Source organism: Marmota flaviventris, chromosome 6, assembly GCF_047511675.1.
Source record: "Marmota flaviventris isolate mMarFla1 chromosome 6, mMarFla1.hap1, whole genome shotgun sequence".
Classification (NCBI taxonomy): Eukaryota; Metazoa; Chordata; class Mammalia; order Rodentia; family Sciuridae; genus Marmota; species Marmota flaviventris.
Window position 1 is genome coordinate 55,206,619 of NC_092503.1, and position 18,755 is coordinate 55,225,373.

The 18,755-nt window shown below is 38.2% G+C and overlaps 1 protein-coding gene across 2 annotated transcripts in view; it reads left to right on the top strand.

Annotated features, from left to right (window-relative positions):
• Positions 1–3,781: 3,781 nt before the first annotated feature.
• Ostm1 (osteoclastogenesis associated transmembrane protein 1) overlaps positions 3,782–18,755 on the top strand; it is a 29,971-nt gene continuing 14,997 nt past the window's right edge. For both annotated transcript variants that reach the window (XR_003581701.3, XM_027928366.2), the window contains exons 1-2: positions 3,782–4,274; positions 11,947–12,061. Coding sequence is in view for 1 of the 2 variants with exons in the window: in XM_027928366.2 (XP_027784167.1) it covers positions 3,873–4,274; positions 11,947–12,061 (517 nt within the window). In the remaining variant the exon portion in view is untranslated. The remainder of the gene's footprint in view (positions 4,275–11,946; positions 12,062–18,755) is intronic.

The window sequence follows — 18,755 nt, forward strand, 5'->3', positions numbered from 1 at the left end:
GACCCCAGAATACTTTACAGTGTATTTTCTACAAACAACAACAAAAAAACTCAATACAATTTATTGGGAGTTGCCCAGGCTTCAAAGACTAACTTCCCCATCTCCCCAAGAAGAGCCGTCCAGTGGTGAGCCCTGCTGGCTCACATGATCCTTACCCACCAATCAGACTAGCCCTGCTGGCTTACATGATCCTTACCCACTAATCAGACTAGCTTTGTAAAACCCTTCAACCATTAAACTGTCATAACTGTCAAACCACTCCCAGCTCTATAAATATGCAGAGCTGTTCCTCAATAAATGGGCATTTTCTCCAACAAGGAGCCTTGTTCTTTCTTTCACAATTATCAAAATCAGAAAATTAACATTATACATTATTCCATCTAATGCTCAGATCCCTTCAAATGTTGCTAGTTGTTCTAGTAATGTTCTTTATGTCAGGTGCAGCTCTCAATCTTTTCTGACTTTTGTAGCATTAATACTCTGGAAGGTTACTGGTTAAACAATTTGTAGAATGAACCTGAATTTGGTTTATCTGTTGCTTTCTCATGATTAGTATCAGCTAATGCATCTTTGGCAGAAATGTAACAGAACTGATGCTGCACTCTTCTAATTGCATCCTTTCAGATGGCATAGAACGTTTAATACATCTTATTATGATGGTGTTCATGTTGGTCACATAAGTAACAGAGACTGACAAAATTCACTATAAATTTACCTTTTTCCTATTTGTAATCAGTAAATATTTTGAGGGCAAGAATCTTTAAAAATATGTAAGTACTTTATTCCTTATCAGTTTATTCATTAATTAAAATATATCACTATAGACTTAGGTTTTCTTGTTTTATTCAATGGCTTATAATCTGTTAACCATCATTATTTATTTTGATGCTAAAATTTTTTCAGATTGGGTAAGTAGTCAAGCTGGCTTTTATATGCTCTTGATATGTTCCTATCATTCTTGGAGTACTTCCTCACTTTCTGGCACAAGATGATTCAGGATCAACTTTGTATTTTTCCTCCTCTATTGGTAGAATCAGCCACTTCTCTAAGGATCCTTCATTTCTTTTGGTGGAGAATGACACTCAGAAGCCAAGAGCTGGGCACAATGTGTGTCCATTATTATGGGTGCTTCTGCTACTAAGCCTTCTCACAGGAGAAACACACACATGCATATGAAAATATACACTCATATACGCTTACATCTATATTTACACTTATTTATCTCATCCCCTTACCCCGGGGGATTGAATCCAAGGGTGTTTTATCACTGAACTTCATAGCCAGTATTTAAAAAAAAATTTTAGAGATAGGATCTCATTAAATAGCTGAGGATAGCCTCAGATTTGCAATCCTCCTATCTTCACCTATCTTCAGCCTCCTGAGTTGCTGGGAAACAGGTGTGTGCCAGCACACCTGGTTTATATCTATCTGTATGTATCTCAAGCCATAAAGTGTACTATTTCTTCTTCTAATCCAACACTGTGCATAGTTCATTTCTCTCTATTAATACTTGTAATTTCCTTTTCTGACAGTGGGAAATTGAACTCCCATTATCCTTAATATATTTACTTATTTGATCAAGTCCTCTAAATGCAAGCAATCTCATAGTCACTGCTGTCCCTTCCCTTGCATGGAAACCCTTCATAGGATCCAATAGACTGTATCTAGTGATACTGCCTTCCTCCTTCATGTAAATGTCTTCCTCTTCTTACCTGTGTTCTGACAACTCTTTCCAGGCCTCCATCAACCCAAGCCTGCCACGTACAGATGCCTACCTTGCTCTACTTGACCTTTAGGACTTCAGGCTTCCAGGAGAGGAAGGGAAGAGAAAAGTTGTCCATAATTTATTTAACAGGAAATATTTGCAAACTTCCATATTGTTTATTGGTGCATTATAATTGTATACAATGGTGGGATTAATTATTACATATTCATACACGCACACAATATAACAATATAATTTGGCCAATATAATTCCCCAGTATTTTCCCATTTCTGTCCCTTTTCACTTTTACTATTTTAAACAAAACTTCAATGAATAATAGAATCTATACAATATTGGTTTATGTTTAAGATAAATTCCTAGAAGTGAACTTTCTGGGTCAATGAATATGTAAATTTATAATGTTGGTTATGCTATATTGTTTTCTACAGAAGTTTCACAATGTACACAACCACCAGCAACACATAATGGTAATTTCAATATGTAGAAAGACCTTAAAGTTACATAATGAAATTTGAGAAAATTAAGACAACTTTCTCTTTTGGAAATACATTTATTGTTATACAAATCCAATTTCCTACTATTCAGTTCCTTGGTAACAAAAATGAAACAAAATTCAGCTATCACAAGCAAACTCAGAAACACAAAACAATAACAAGTCAGGTCGGGTACAAAGTAAGCTTAAAATCCCATAGAAACATAAATTGGGATATTATACTACATAGGAATCTGTGCAGTAGCTCTGCAATTTATAAGGCCAAAATGATAATCTGAAAAGGAGAAAAACACAAAACAGAAAGGAAGTAATTTTTCTGCCAATCTTGTTAATTAGATACTTATCAGAAAATGGTTTTCCATGCTACGACCTTAAATTTTTTACAGTCCACCAATGGTATCAATTTGAAGTAAAGAGGGTTGCCCAGCATTTCCCAGGTTTTAGTATTGAAGGTGATGCATCCTGGAAACTCCTTCAGTTCCAAGCAGACTTGCACGTTGGCCATCCACTGCCCAGACCTGTACCCACTACCAGTCGCTACCAGTCAGATGTGGCTATTCACACTTAAATAAAATCGAAAATTCAGTTCTTCGGTCGTAGTAGCCACATTTCAGGGGCTCAACAGCTACACATGACCAGTGGCTACTGAAGGATACAGAAAATCACGTCCCCTAGTTAGGACATAGGCCCCGAGCAGGTACAATATCCCTTATTTATAATCGTTCCTCCGGTTGCTCAAGGCCTCTCTCCCTGCAGCTTCCGAATTTTCTCCTGCTATGGCTCAGTCAAAATTCTTTAGCCAAAATTCACCTGCTCGCTAAAAGTAGCTGTATCTTCCTATAAAACACTATAAAACTCTGACCTTTGTTGCAGCCCCCCGCCATTTTCTACCCAAAACGCGCCCCTCTGATGCCTAATTGACTCCGCTGCTTAATAAAAGGCATTGCCGATCCGTCGAGGTCTGCTCCCGTTTTGATCATTTTTGCTCACAGTTATTCTAAATGTAGATTATTATTATTTCCATCACTGCAGAAAGTTTTACCCCGCAGAGCTCTCGTAGACAGTTGAAAGGTTGCAGAATAAAAAGCAGGCCACTAGTTCCAACACCAATAATAGCCAACAGATGTTATTGCTTTTTCTAAATAGGACGAAGAAAACCATTATGTTAACAAACAACGAAGTAAAAAACCCGTCGAAGCCCTCTTACTAGCGGACTTTCCCTGGGAACTCAAGGGACAGTAACCTCGACGGTCAAGGCCGTCGGTCTGGCTATGTGAAGTCATTCCGCAGACTTCTCGAACACAGGGAACCTGCAAAGCAGTGGTCGTTTAAGGGTCAAGACCCGCAAGGTGAGACTTTTCAAAGAGCTGGAAGCCTGTGCTGAGAGCCTCGCGCGCTCTCATCCCAGCGTCCGGCGCGCGCTCGAGAGCGAAGCCTCCGTGTCCGCGCGTCCCTGCGCGCGCGCCCCCCGAGCCTGAGGCCGCCGGCCGCCAACGGGGCGGGGCGCCGCGCACCGGGGGCGGGGCCGTGACGCGCGTGCCTCGTGACCCCGCTCTCGGCCTGCGCCCGCGGAAGCCGGAAGCGGCGGCTGGGGTTGTGCCGGCGGGGGGCGGAGAAGCAGCGGTGTGCGACCTGGGGCTTGGGAACCCAGTGATGGATCAGGACTCGACAGTGGTGCGGCGGAGAGCGTCGCTGCTGCGGTGGCTGCTGCTGTTATTGCCACTGTGGTCGAGGCTGGCCTTGGGCGCGCTTCCTTTCGGCAGCAGTCCGCGCAGGATCTTGCTCGACCTCCTGTCCGAGCAGCAACTGCTGGAGGTGGAGGACTTGACCATATCCCTGCTAAGGGGCGGAGGTTTGGGGCCACTGACGTTACCCCCGGATCTGCCGAATCTGGATCCCGAGTGCCAGGAGCTGCTGCTGGACTTCGCCAACAGCAGCGCAGAACTGACCGGGTGTCTAGTGCGCAGCGCCCGGCCCGTGCGCATCTGCCAGACCTGCCACCTGCTCTTCCAACAGGTCGTGAGCAAGATGGACAACATCAGCCGATCCGTGGGGGTGGGTAGAGGAACACACCCGGCACCTATGCCATGTAGGGCTGGGAGAGGAGAAGGTTGTAATGATGGTCAACTCAGGAGGCTTCAGTTTTTCCAGCCATAAACAGAGGGTTGAACTGAATGTGGAGTTTGGGGCATTGGATGGCATTGAGGCGCTTGGGGTTTTGCATTTTTACCTTTATGGGTGCTGTTGTGCATCCTGTTGGTACTTATTTTCAGATGGATGTGACTTGTTTTCTTGGGGATCCTGCTTTCCAAACTATCTTCTTCCTTCTCCCTCTCCCGCCGCTTCTGCCACTGCTTTTTCCCCCCGTCTCAACCTGGAAGTCCCAGAAAGAACCCTTTCTTGAAACTACAGTGGAGTGGAGAAGCAGGTAGTGGTTAGAAGCGTGAGCTTTGTAGCCAGAAATGTTCAGATTCACCCATTGTTAGCAGTGTGTATTTGGATGAATGATCTTTTCAGAGCCTTAGTTTCCTCAACTATAAAACGAAAACAAAACAACAATAGCTGCTTAATGTGGATGTTAAAAGAATTAAAAGAGATATGTATGCGAGTTCATCTTATTGATTAAGCCAGTGTGGAGCTAGTTGGCTAGGAATCCAATTCCATTCTGCTTATTAGTGCTATACTCTAAGCAAGTTACACTCTCTGCTTGTTTTCTCATTTGTAAAGTGTGGGATAAGTGAAGTCAAGGAAAACTGGTACGTAGTAATAGCTCTCTATCTATGGGAGTTAAAATTTTAGGTAATGGTAAGTCTGCCCTCCATTCTTGGCACCCTGAAAGCTTTCCTGGTCATGTAGTAGGATTTAATTAAAAAAAAAAAAAAAAGGCTATTACTGTTGTAAGTACTGTCTAGGATATAGACTAGGAAAGTTTTAGAGTATCACAGTTGGTGAACTGAGTCACAAGGATGCCTGGTAAGGGGAAAACATGAGGATCAAGGGAGGTTGGGGAGTGGGCAAGTTCCTCGTGTGTTGAGGGGACAGCAAGTAGTCTCATGAAAATGTGGTTAGAGTTATCTCATAAATCATAATTGATGTGGATAAATATAAACTTGTATATAGTTGCATTGTGCTTTAAGCCAGCTGATATTATTTTACATAAATGGATTTATTTGCATTAAATAAATTCTGTGGTCAATTATTCTGTAAAGAATTGGTTTTTCAAAATAGTTTAAATAAATTTAGGCTTACATGTGGTATTTTCCAAGTGTACTATTAGAGGCTATACATATTTACATATTTAAAAATATGTGTATATATAAAATATATTTCTCTGTGATTTTAAGTACCCATGGATTGTCCCTGTGAACTATAGCAGGGAATAACAGGACATCATATTTGGTTTTGAGCAGTTAGTTGAGTAGTTTTTAGGGTGACTTTTACTATAAAGAACAAGTACTGTTATGGGCAGAATAGCCATGAGTCATGATATACAGCTTGAATCTTTTGAGGCAGCAAATACTTTTCTAATTTGTGTAGGTACTATAGATTTAAGAAAAAAATTATCCCAAACTCTAGTAGTACAGTATTATAGGTATGCATTTCCACATGAGTTCCCCATACAGGGATTCTTTTCCTTCTGTGCCTCAGATTCTGCCAGTAACATAGGCACCTAGCTCACCTCACCCTAGTGTGAAGAGAGTAAAGAGGTGAAAAGAGGCCAGAAAACCTTTTCTCAAATCTGTGTTTCCTCTCCAGTTCATCCTAGACTTTGGTCTCTATTCCCCTTCTTTCCTCAGTAGAGCTGAAGGTAGTTCATTACCTCAAAAGCATGATTTCTATAGGTGCTTTATGGATTTAGTAGGCTTTTGTGGCTTGGTTTGGAAACTGAACCATTATGTGTAATAATGAACCTATGGAAAAAATGTGTTCTGATTATCATGTGAATGGAACTTGAGGAAATTAGTTGTCTTTTGGGGGGAGGTTTATTTTTCCAGAGCAATGTATTTTCTTTGACTCATTAGACTAGTCTTTCATTTAAATCAGTTTATTTAGCAAGCACCTACTACTTGAATGTTGGGCTGTTAAGAGGATATAGAAGGAGAAAGAGAATAAGGCCCAGGCCTCAAACTATCAGTATGGTTGGAGAAATAAAATAAACATATTTAGAAAAAGGAAAATATTTCCAGGGTGTTATAAATTATACCATAGCAATGTAGAAGGAAAGGATGAAGGAGATGCTGAAAGTAGGGGACAGAGAGCAAGGTGTGGTTGTTTAGTTAGAGAAGACTCACAGGCTGAATTTCTGACCTTCTTTAAGATGAATAGACTCAGCTTGAGAGAGGACAGGAGTTGAACAGGAGAAAAAAAAAAATCTAAGGTTAGAAACTAGCCAGGCTGTTCATGTGGGATAGCAAGTGAATTAGTTTAACTAATGGAATTATTTGATGAGAATCCTATATTCTTTATACTTCCTTGTGGAACTACTGGGACAAGGATCTCATGTAGTTTTGTAACCTCACAGTAAAGAACACAGTAATTTGTGAACCCTGAATGGTTAAACTGATAGGGACATGGTTTCATTGATCTGATCAGCCTCATGAGATTGGTTTTAAGGATGCTTTAGTCCCCTCAGATTTTGAGATAGTAAGTTCTATCCTATTTTGTTGGCTTATTTAAAACTCAAATAGATGTATCTAAGTACACATTATTACACACGTTTGTGAAAGTGCTAGTCATTTGGGTTATGCATCTGGAGAGTATTCAACACATTTTTAGGAGTAAAGGGTAAAAATGACAGTATAATCTTTATTTTTACTGTAGGTTAACGAACAAATTCTTAGTAATATAGGGTAAAGATGGGAGCATAGCATAACATGTCTTTCATTAGATATCAGAAAATTTAATTCTTATGCATTCATTCAAAATGTTGAATACCTATTATGTGCAGGCTGTGGTAGTTACTAGTAGTTCTCTTCAAATGAGCAAAGCTTATTGACTGAAAACAGATGTTAAGGGTATCATCATACAGATAATCATTTAATTCAAGTGTGATAAATATTGTAAAGAAAAAACCCAGATGTACCAAAGCATATAACCAGGGACTGATCTTGAATGGTTGGGGTTAGGTAAAGAGACCAGTACCTAGAGCTGACACCTGAAATGTGAGAGGGCGTAGGGTGGGGAGAAAAGGTGTATATGTAAAGAAATGGCAGGTGTGAAGACTCTGAGGGTTTGGTGTGTTTGAAAATAGCACAGAGAACAGGAAGACTAGTGATTTGAGCCTGAAGAAGTAGGCAGGTACTAGGTCCTGTGTTCCTTGTAGGGAGTGCTAAGGATCTTAGACTCAGATTTTAAGCAGTGCAGTATTGTTGGAAGGATTAATTCTGTGGAATGACATGGTCAGATATGTACTAAAGGCCATTTGGGCAACATGAAAGAAAATGGAGGGGATAGGACTTGGGGAAGGTAGGGAAAAAGGACATGTGGGGAGATGAATTAGGAGATTATTACAGTGATGTGAGAAATGGTGGTAGGTAGGTTACATGAGGCCCATGTGTGGGGAGAAATAGATTTCGGAGATATTTAAGAAGTAGAAATGACAAGGCTTGGTTGTTAATTAAATGTGGAGAGTGAAAAAGGAATTGATGATTTCCAGGGTTTTAATAAGAGCAGCTTAGTGACAGGGTTGACATTTAGTGAGATGGAAGAAAGAGCCTGTTTGGTGGGAAATCATTCACTTGATTTTGAATTGTTGGTTTTGAGGTATTTTTAGACACTTAAGAGGAGATAATTGCATATGTGGTTGGGCAATAGATGTCTAGAGGTCTGGACTAGAGATAAAACCTTTAGAAGTGCTAGGCATAAAAATAATCCTTGAAACTACAGCATGGATGAGTATACCCGAAGAAAGAGCGAGAACACTTAAGAGGGCTGTGGGCTCAGTGGTAGAGCACTTGCCAACCATGCACAAGGTCTTTGGTTCAGTCCCCAGGACACGCATATGCACACTCACACGCACAGGTGGAAGCTAAGAGTTGAAGTTTGGGATAGAGGATAAACTATCAAAGGAGGCTGAGAAGGAGTCGCAGAGATGAAGAAAAATGAAGAGAATGTAGGATCCTATAAACCAAACAAGGGAAGGAGTGGTTATTTCTGTCAAATCCTGCTGAGAGGGTTGAAAGTACATCTATCAACAGCAGCACTATTGTTGACATTAATAAGAATGGTTTCAATGGATTGCTTGGGGATGCAGCAAAAATAGGGTGGGTTAAACAGTGAATGGAAAATGAGGGAGGGGGAAGAGTGAACCTGCATTACTGTGGGAGTTTGGCCTTAAAGGAGAAATAAGAAAAACATGTCATGAGTGATTTTCTTTGATTTCTTTCAATTCTTTTATCCCTCTATCTCCTTCCCTTTTTCCTTTCCTAAGATGAGAGTGAAACATGTTTAAAATTTATTTGTTTATGGAGATGGGCTGACCTCAAACCACTGCATTCAAGTGATCCTCATGCCTCAGCCTTCTGAGTAGCTGGGACTGCAGGTGCATATCTGTGCACCCAGCAACATGTTTGAAGGTTGTTGGGAAAGGTGAAGACCTTGTAGAGGTGAATGGTTCTGTAAGAGAGAGTGGAGAAACAGATAAGGTCAGTTTCCAGGGAAGGCAGAGTGGGCAGAATCTAGGGTATGCAAGGAGAGATGGGCCTTTCAGAGGCAGGCACTTTCTCCACTGTAACCCGGGGGTAGAAGGAGAGGGTGAGTGTAGAGTGAGGCAAATCAGAGTTTTGGCTTGATGTCTTCTGTTTCTTCTGCCAACTAGGAGATTGGAAATAATGGTTATAAAAAGGAGAGCAGCAAGAAAGTGAGGAGTGTAGCTTAGGATTATGGATTTATGCTGGAAACAGTCTGCTTGGTTTTTAACTTTTTGCCAGCTGCTCCCAACTTCCTAGGTGCAGGCATGAGGAATGTGGATGGTTGGGTTCATGATAGTGAGGATTCTGCCAAATGATGATGGAAGATTTGGGTATTAACAATTTTAAGTATAAATCAAGGACCAGTATTTCAGCTACTGTGTTAGGTGTTAGAGTTTCCTCCTATGGGAACTTAATGTATAGATGAAAAATCTGGACACACATAGAGGTGGATATCATGCTATAAGAAACAGCTTCGGGCAGTGGTAGAACACTCACCTAGCATATGCGAGGCCCTAGGTTCGATCCTCAGCACCACATATAAATAAATAAATAAATAAAGTTAAAAAAAAAAAAAGAAAGAAAGAAACAGCCTCAGTGTGGTTAAGTAGCTTATCCAAGGTCATGCAGAGGAAGAGGTAGTGTTTGAATTCAGGTGGATAACACTAATTTTATAGAAGTGTTAGGAGGATGAAGTGGGCTAATGCTCTTGGAGCATTTAGAACTAACTGCTCAACAAACGCATCATCATCATTGGGATTATTCATCACTTCCTTTCCATCTCCAGTGTTGCCTCCATCTTTTCATCAGACCTGAACTATGGGAATATTCAAATTAGTCTCGCTGCCTCCTCACCCTAAATATCATGAGCTAGACATTTGTTCCCCACACTCTTACTTTTCTTGTCACTGTCCTCAGAAGTCTTCAAGAATTTCCTACTGACCCTCATGACCCTTAAGGCCTTTCCCATCCGTGTTTTAACTTACCCTTCTGATGTCTTTCATTATGGGGACCAACTTTCATTATGGGGACTCTAGCGATATTTGTCTACTGAATACTTATAAATACCACATAATCACTTTTACCATATGATCCTTTTGTTCTACAGTTTCTCTTTCCTTTCTCAAAAGGATGTCTTCCTCACCTGAGCTATTCCTCATGTTGAGGACCTGTACAGGCCATACTGTATTTATTTTTTAGCAGGGGTGAGGGCTACTGGGGACTGAACCAGGAGCATTCTACCACTGAGATACATCCTTAGCCCTTTTTACTTTTTATTTTGAGAGAGGTTTCCAGGCTGACCTTGAACTCAGAGACCTTCTGTCTCAGCCTTTGAGTAGGTGGGATTACAGGTATGTACCACTACAGCTGGCTATGCTGTATTGGTTTTTTAAGTTACTAGTTGTCAATTTGTGGAGATGCAACTTAAGTAACTGACTACACTTAGCCAAATATATCCACTTAGAGCATTCCAGGTTGGTAGCAAGGTAGCTAGGTGAAATACCATATAGCAGTTACTGTGTGCCAGATGTTATATTAAGTGATTAACATATTATTTCATTTAATATAGTAACTGTAGGACTCATGATTATGAAACTGAACCCCAGGCAGTTTAGGTCAGCTGCCCAAGATTATCAACTACTGATCTAGGCTTGTTGGATTTCTTGGCTAAGCTCTATTTAAAATAAAAAGCAGAATATGGTGGTGTATGCCTGCAATCCCAACAACTCAGAAGGCTGAGGCAGGAGAATTGCAAGTTTGAGGCCAACTTAATGAGACCCTGTCTCAAAAATAAACAATAAAAGAGGCTGTGGATGTAGCTCAGTGATAGAGTGCCCTTGGGTTCAATCCCCAGTAATCACGCCCTTGAAAAAAATAAAATTTCTCCTACTACTTGTATTACTTTGAGATCACTCCAGGAAAATAACTTTAAAATGTTTTGTTCAATTCACTATTTTAAAAGCAAGTACTCATTTGCATCTTTTAACGAGATGACAAAACTAAACCACAAAGAGGATTAGCTTTCAGAAATGAATGTCAGTAATATTTTAAAGCAAGAATCTTTGCTTTAAGCCTGCCTTTCTTTCTTTCTCACCCCACACAGCTGATCAGTTCTTTCCCTAGAGTTACCACTGTTTGTTATTACTCATCCCATTGCATAGCTCCTTACCTGTGTCTTCAGGGAGGTTCTGGAAGCCCTAATATTGATGGCGTTCTCATACTTTTATGTGCTCAAAACTGCAGGATTTGTTTGGTTTCTAGCAAATAGCAGGAGTTAAATAATTGAAGGAATGAATGGTCAGTAGAATACAGTTTTTTGCTTGGAACACAAAGAAAAGTAAACAGTAGGGATTAAGTAATTTAGGAGCTTGGGTTTATTTGCATAGCATGAGTTTCTCTCATGATTAAGATGATCTGTAGAAAGCATATTTTCCTGTCTGAATACCAACTGTTTGGATACTAACTGGATATGTCACTGGATTTTCTCGTGTATTGTAAGACTTTGAACCAAAAATTGCTCAAAAGATGAAACCAAATAATTTGTGATCATCTACCCACAGATTAAAAATTCTGTATGTATATGTGTATATGTACACATGTGTATGTAAACATATGTTCACTGTAAAAAAAATTAGACAGCTTAAGAGAAGTAAAAGTAAAAACTGCCATATTTCCATTATCCACAGATACTTACTGCTGCATTTTGGTAATGTTCCAGAATTTTTCCCCATGCATAAAAAGTAAGAGATTATGACACACAAGCAACTGAGACCTAATTAGTTGAGACTGTACTATAGAAGCAAATACTTGTTAAAGAAGCAAAGATTTTCTTTTCTTGCAGGTGAAATGGATGCCAATAATGATAGCTGCTAATTGTTTCATTATCATTATTACTATTAATATCACCATTATCTGATAACATCAGAATCTTACAAGGTTTATAATAAATGTTTTAATTATTTTATAAGATGTTTGCCTCAAGTTGTTTGAAAAGTCTAAAAATACTCAGATTGTATTTTTCTATCTTTTGTTTTCAGAATACTTCAGAGAGTCAGAGTTGTGTCAGAAGTCTTTTAATGGCAGATAGAATGCAAATAGTTGTGATTCTCTCTGAGTTTTTTAATACCACATGGAAGGAGGCAAATTGTGCAAGTAAGTAATTCCTCCATTTTAACGTTGCACTTGGATCAGTGGAATAGATGACAGATTTTATTTTAGTTGATTTAAAAAGCTCTGAAACTATATAATGCTTTTTATTACTAACTTTAAATGAACCGTCATTAGCATCATGGTTTGTTATTGGTAACTACTTGGGCAAATACTGAAAATTAGAAAAGTGTAACAGAGAATAATATGAGCTTTGAAGTCAGACGTGGGTTTGATCCTGATCCCTGCTACTTACCAGCTGTCAGATTTTAGGCCATTAACTTTGCCTCTTGAAACTTCAGTTTCCTCATTTGTAAATTGGTGGTAATATTCGAACCTCTCTTAAATGATTGTTTTAAAAATTAATTATTAAAGAGACTCTTAATTTTACAATTAAGATAATTTGTCCAAGACATATGACCATATGAAAGAAACAAGGTGTAGAGAAGTTGGATATCTTCTGTCCTAAAAGTACATGTGTACTTTCAGGGAAGTGAACTGGATAGCTGAGTGGGCAGGAAAGGAAGACCTGGTTTTCACTCTGTTTACATTTGTGCCCTTTGAATTTTATGGTGCATGTATTTAATACCTGTTCAAAATGTACAGAAATTTTAAAAGCAGAACATTCAAATTTTAAAGGTAGAGAGATTGGTTGTTTTCTTTTCCAGGGTTATGCATTTAAAAACTTACCTCCCATTCATTGTTTTGTTTATACTTTAAAATTTATCATGACTTACATTTAGTATTTCAAGTGGAATTAAAATAGTTTTCTATAATTTTGGACTCCTCAAATTTCTCAACTGTTTTCTGTTTATTTAGTGCTAGGCATTCTAAGACGAGCATTTTAACTAGAATCTGTAACAAATTACATTGTAGCGCTTCTCATTATGCTCCCTGCATACCTATTTAATAATGACAATATAGACATTTTCTGAAAATGTTATTTAAAGGATTATTCAAATAATTTAAACTATCAAAATTTAAGAAAGCATTCTTGCTTAGACAACATATACTTGTATAAAGATGTAGCATGAGAAAAGGAATTTGAAGGAAGGAAAAAATTGGGAGCTAAGCAAGGTAACAAGTCAGCAGTTAAATAAAAAGTCTAGAACTAAATTCAAAAGGTTTTATGACTGTTCATTCTAGAGGACAGTGTTTTTTCATGAGTTAATGCCTAACATTTTTTCCCTTTTTCTCAGGGGATTGACCCAGGTTCTTAGGAACACACTCTGATGCTGGGTTACCCCCAGAGCCACCTAACTTTGTGGTTGTTTGGGTTTTTTTAAAATATTTTTTAGCGTTGACAGACCTTTATTTTATTCATTTATTTATATGCAGTGCTGAGAATTGAACCCAGTGCCTCACACATGTGAGGCAAGCACTTTACCATTGAGCCACGACCCCAACCCATAACTTTGTATTTTAAAGTACTGTTTGACCAGGTGCCATGGTGCATGCTTGTAATCCCAGTGGCTGAGGAGGCTGAGGCAGAAGGATCAGGAGTTCAAAGCCAGCCTCAGCAATTTAGCTATGCCCCACAGCGAGACTGTTTCTCTAAATAAAATATTAAAAAAGGGTTGTGGATTTGGCTCAGTGATTAAGTTCAATCCCCAGTACTAAAAAAGAAAACAACAACAACAACAAAAAAATTAAAGTGTAGTTTGACAAATTCATTTCCATTTTAAGAAATATAAATACACTTAGCCCCACTAAAGTTTAACTTTTATACTGTGGACATAGACATGTTTCATATCCTTTTTTGGTAATACTCGTGATTGAACCAAGGGCCACATGGTTGCATGTGCTCTGCCACTTAGCAACATCCCCAGCCCTTTTTAAAAATAATTTAGGTTTGAGATAAGGTCTTGCTAAGTTGTCCAGGCTGACCTTGAGCCTGTGATCCTCCTGCTTTGGCTTCCCAAGGAGCTAGGATTACAGGTGTGTACCACCATACACAGCTTAAAAGTCAGATCTTTTACTAAAAATATAAATGTAAAGTACTCTCCACCTCCTGCAAGATCAATTAGTACTACCTAAAATTCAAACTAGATAATGATTAAAAATGCCTTTTAAAAAATACCTTTTAAAAAATGAAATTATACATGTTATAATGTCAGCCCTACACTGATCAGGCATCAGCAGCTTCATCTTTAACAACCTCAGATCTATTAAGCCATTGATTTCATTGGATCCTAGCTGTCTTATGTTGATAATTAGTCATATAAATACTTCTTTTTAGCTTTACATGTAAAAGAAAAATCAATGTCCTGTCTATCCAGTCTTTTTTTTTTTAAATCAGGGACTTTCAAAAAGTGTAATTACTCTTTTAATAAAATGGCAGAAGGTGATCATGTCACACTAAAATTTTAAACTAATCATGCTCAATTAGAAATTTGATTAGGTTGCTTTCATGTTGTATATATACAAAAATCACAATATAAATATTCAAAAACCAACTTCTGGATAAATATCTTTTTATTTAAACACAAAGAATGACCAGCTTTCTCAGAATCTGTGTGAAATTGTTAAGCATGAGCCACTAGCCCACTTATCTTTTTTTTTATTATTAGATGTTCAAAACATTACAAAGCTCTTGACATATCATATTTCATACATTTGATTCAAGTGGATTATGAACTCCCATTTTCACCCCGTATACAGATTGCAGAATCACATCGGTTACACATCCACTTTTTTACATACTGCCATACTAGTGTATGTTGTATTCTGCTGCCCTTCCTATCCTCTACTATCCCCCCTCCCCTCCCATCTTCTCTCTCTACCCCATTTACTGTAATTCATTTCTCTCTCTTGTTTTTTTTTCCCTTTTCCCTCACTTCTTCTTATATGTAATTTTGTATAACAATGAGGGTCTCCTTCCATTTCCATGCAATTTCCCTTCTCTCTCCCTTTCCCTCCCTCCTCTCGTCCCTGTTTAATGGTGGTCTTCTTCTCATGCTCTTCCTCCCTGCTCTGTTCTTAGTTGCCCTCTTTATATCAAAGAAGACATTTGGCATTTGTTTTTTAGGGATTTAGCCCACTTATCTTAGTTACCTTTTTCAATGATCAGATTATTAAATTTGCAGATACACAGTTGATAAATGATGCCAGTAGTAGGGATCTTAATAGTAAATAGTATGGAGTTGGTATAGTCTATCACCTAAAAGGAAAAATGGAAAGGAAAAAAATTACAAAAGAAGAACAAAGACCACTAATTTCTTTAAAAAGTTTGTTTTTAACTCAGACTTAAACCAATATGTGATCCATTTTGTACAAATGTATATTTTGAAATAAAATGTCTATTTCCTTTTTCCCTTTACTAGTAAGTACAAAACTATTAATTATATAAGTAAAAAAATTAAATGAATTTAAGAGGCTCTCTTTGTGCTGCTGTAATGAAATACCACAGATTATGTAATTTATAAACAATAAAAATTTATTTCTCACCGTCCTGGAGACTGGGAAGTCTAAGATCATGGCTCTAGCAGGTTCATTGTCTGGTGAAGGCCTTTTCCTCAAAGATGGCACCATCTGCTCTGTCCTCACATGGCAGAAGGGACAGAAAGGGCAACAGGGGAACAAAAACCATGTCTTCACATAGCAGAAGAGTGGAATAGCCAAAAAGGACAAAACTCTGTGTAAAACTTGTTTTGTAAGAACCTTAATCCCGTTCATGAGGAAGGAGTCCTCATTGACTTAATCAGCTTTAATGGCCCCATCACTTGATACTTAATGGTCATTTTGGCCATTAAGTTTCAACACCCTAGCCCCCCAAATTCATGTTATTCTCACATGCAAAACACATTCATTCCATCCCAATAGTCCCCAAAGTCTTAACTTGTTCTAGCATCAATTTTAAAGTCTATGTTCAGCCCAGAGCAGTGGCACATGCCTATAATCCCAGGGACTCTGGAGGGTGAGGCAGGAGGATTGTGAGTTCAAAGCCAGCCTCAGCAAAAGTGAGGCTTTAAGCAACTCAGTGAGACCCTGTCTCTAAATAAAATATAAAATAGGACTGGGGATGTGGCTCAGTGGTTGAGTACCCCTGAGTTTAATCCCTGGTGTCCCCCTCCCGAAAAAGTTTACATTCAGAGCTTCACTGAAATATCAAAGCCAGATGTAAGTATGCTAATCTGTATAATAAACAGCCGTTATTAAGCATATCAAACAGGCAAGTGCCACAGTGTCTGGTTCTTGTGTCTTAATTTTTAAAGTGGAGTGCAGGGGCACATGTCTGTAATCCTAGCAACTTGGGAGACTGAGGCAGGAGGATTGCAAGTTTGAGGCCCGCCTTTGCAACTTACTGAGACCTTATCTGAAAAATAGAAAGGGTTGGAGATGTAGCACGGTGGCAGAATGCCCTGGGGTTCAATCCCCAATACCATCCCCCCCATTTTTTTTAACTAAAAATATAAAGAAAAATATTCTTGTATAGCTGTACAATGTATGTGTTTTAAGCTAAATGTTATAAAATATTCAAGTTAAAAAAATATAAAAGTTCATGGAATAAAAATGTTACAGTAAGTTAAGTTAGTTTATTATTGAAGAAAAATCTTAGGAATAAATTTACTGTAGCCTAAGTGTGCAGTATTTATAAAGTCTACAGTTAATATTCTAGGCTTTTGTAATCACTCACCCAGAGTAACTCACTCACACAGAGTAACTAGTTCTGTAGGTACCACTCATGGTCAGTGCCCTAAATAGGTTGCCATTTTAAATTTTTTGTACTGTATTTTTCTTCTGCCTTTACTATGTGTTTATTTTTAAATTTTTATTTTATTTTATTCTAATTTGTTATATTATTATATGTTTAGGTATACAAGTAGTTAATCATTGTGTTATAATCTAGTACAATAGCAGGCTTTATTGGTTTGTAGCTGAAGAGCATGACACTATATCATGTAGCCTAGATCTGTGGAAGGCTATACTATCCAGAGTTGTTTACATACACTCTGACTTTCACACAATGAAAAAATTATAAAATGAAGCATTTTTCAGAATGTGTCCCTGACCTTAAGTTATGCATGACTGTATTCAGACCATAGAAGTGGCTATTTGAATTTTTGTAAAAATAGTATTATTTGAAAATATAAACATATAAAGATATTGTTAGAAGGGATATTGTTAAAAATAATACACAGCCCAAAACCTCTACTGGATATAACTTTTTTTTTCCTCCTTCTTTGGCAGTGCTAGGGATTAAACTCAGGGACTTGTACATGCTAGGCAAGGTCTCTACCACTGAGCCACATCCCCAGCCCAATTTAACTTGAAATAGGGTTGGCACCTAGTTTCTGTGGTTATTGTTTAATGAAAAGAAGGGTAGGAATCCAATAGAGGATGAGTGCCATCCACGTTCCTTTTTTTTTTCTTCAAAATTTCTGTCTTTGAATAGTATTGCTCTTGATAGGAAATGAATTATTAGAAATTGATGGAACATCATGGGCTGGGGATGTGGCTCAAGCGGTAGCGCGCTCGCCTGGCATGCGTGCGGCCCGGGTTCGATCCTCAGCACCACATACAAACAAAGATGTTGTGTCCGCTGAAAACTAAAAAAAAATAAATAAATATTAAGAAAAAATTCTCTCTCTTAAAAAAAAAAAGAAAGAAAGAAATTGATGGAACATCAAAAGAAACGTTAAGAGTCCAGCTCTTCACCTGTGGTGTATATACACAACAGAATATTACTCAGCATTGAAAGAAAATAAAATAATCACATTTGCAGGTAAATGGATAGAGTTGGAGAATATTATGCTAAATGAAGTAAGCCAATCCCCAAAAACCAAAGGCCAAATGTTTTCTCTGATATGTGGATGTTGATCCATAATGGGGATGGGAGGAATGGAGGAACTTTAGATAGGGCAAAGGGGAGGGAGGGGAAGGGGGTATGGGGGGTAGGAAAAATGGTGGAATGAGATGGATATCATTATCCTAAGTACATGTATGAAGATACGAATGGTGTGACTCTACTTTGTGTACAACCAGGGACGTGAAAAATTGTGCTCTATGTATGTACTATGAATTGAAATGCATTTTGCTGTCATGTAGAACAAATTAGAATACATAAATAGATTTTTTTAAAGAAGAGTCCAGCTCTTCCTACCACAGTACAAATAACATGGATATTAGCTTTTCCTTGTGGAGAATGACTGCTAAGGGGTAAAGAAACTATATAAATGATTTCTCCTGTACAGAATTATAAAGCTGTTAGCAGTAATATATTGTTGACATAGGAATATATAGCCTTGTTATTGAGACCTTACCTGGTTATCTTGTATATACCAAGTTGAATAATTAGCAGAATGACCAGATTTGATGAGACTATGGACTGTTTTATTGTCAAGTGTTTTTTTTTTTTTTTTTTTTTGGCAAGTAGTATATATCATGAACTATTATTGTATTAAGAAGGGCCTCCAAATTTACTATTTCAGATGTTTGCTCTTACGTGGTAAAAACACTTTTTCTTTGTGAGCAGCCTATATCTACAGTGATATGAATGATAATTTATGATTACAACAATGCTATTGAACCACTGTGTAATCCTGATATACATTCTGATTCATAACAGGAAGATTAACCTGAAATTAGTACACATGGCTTATGCACTGATGTTTGAAAAGTCAACAGTGAAACTTACTGGTTAACCAGAAGGTCAGTTAATGAGAGCTCTTTCCCATATTTTACCTAGTGGAAATGGACT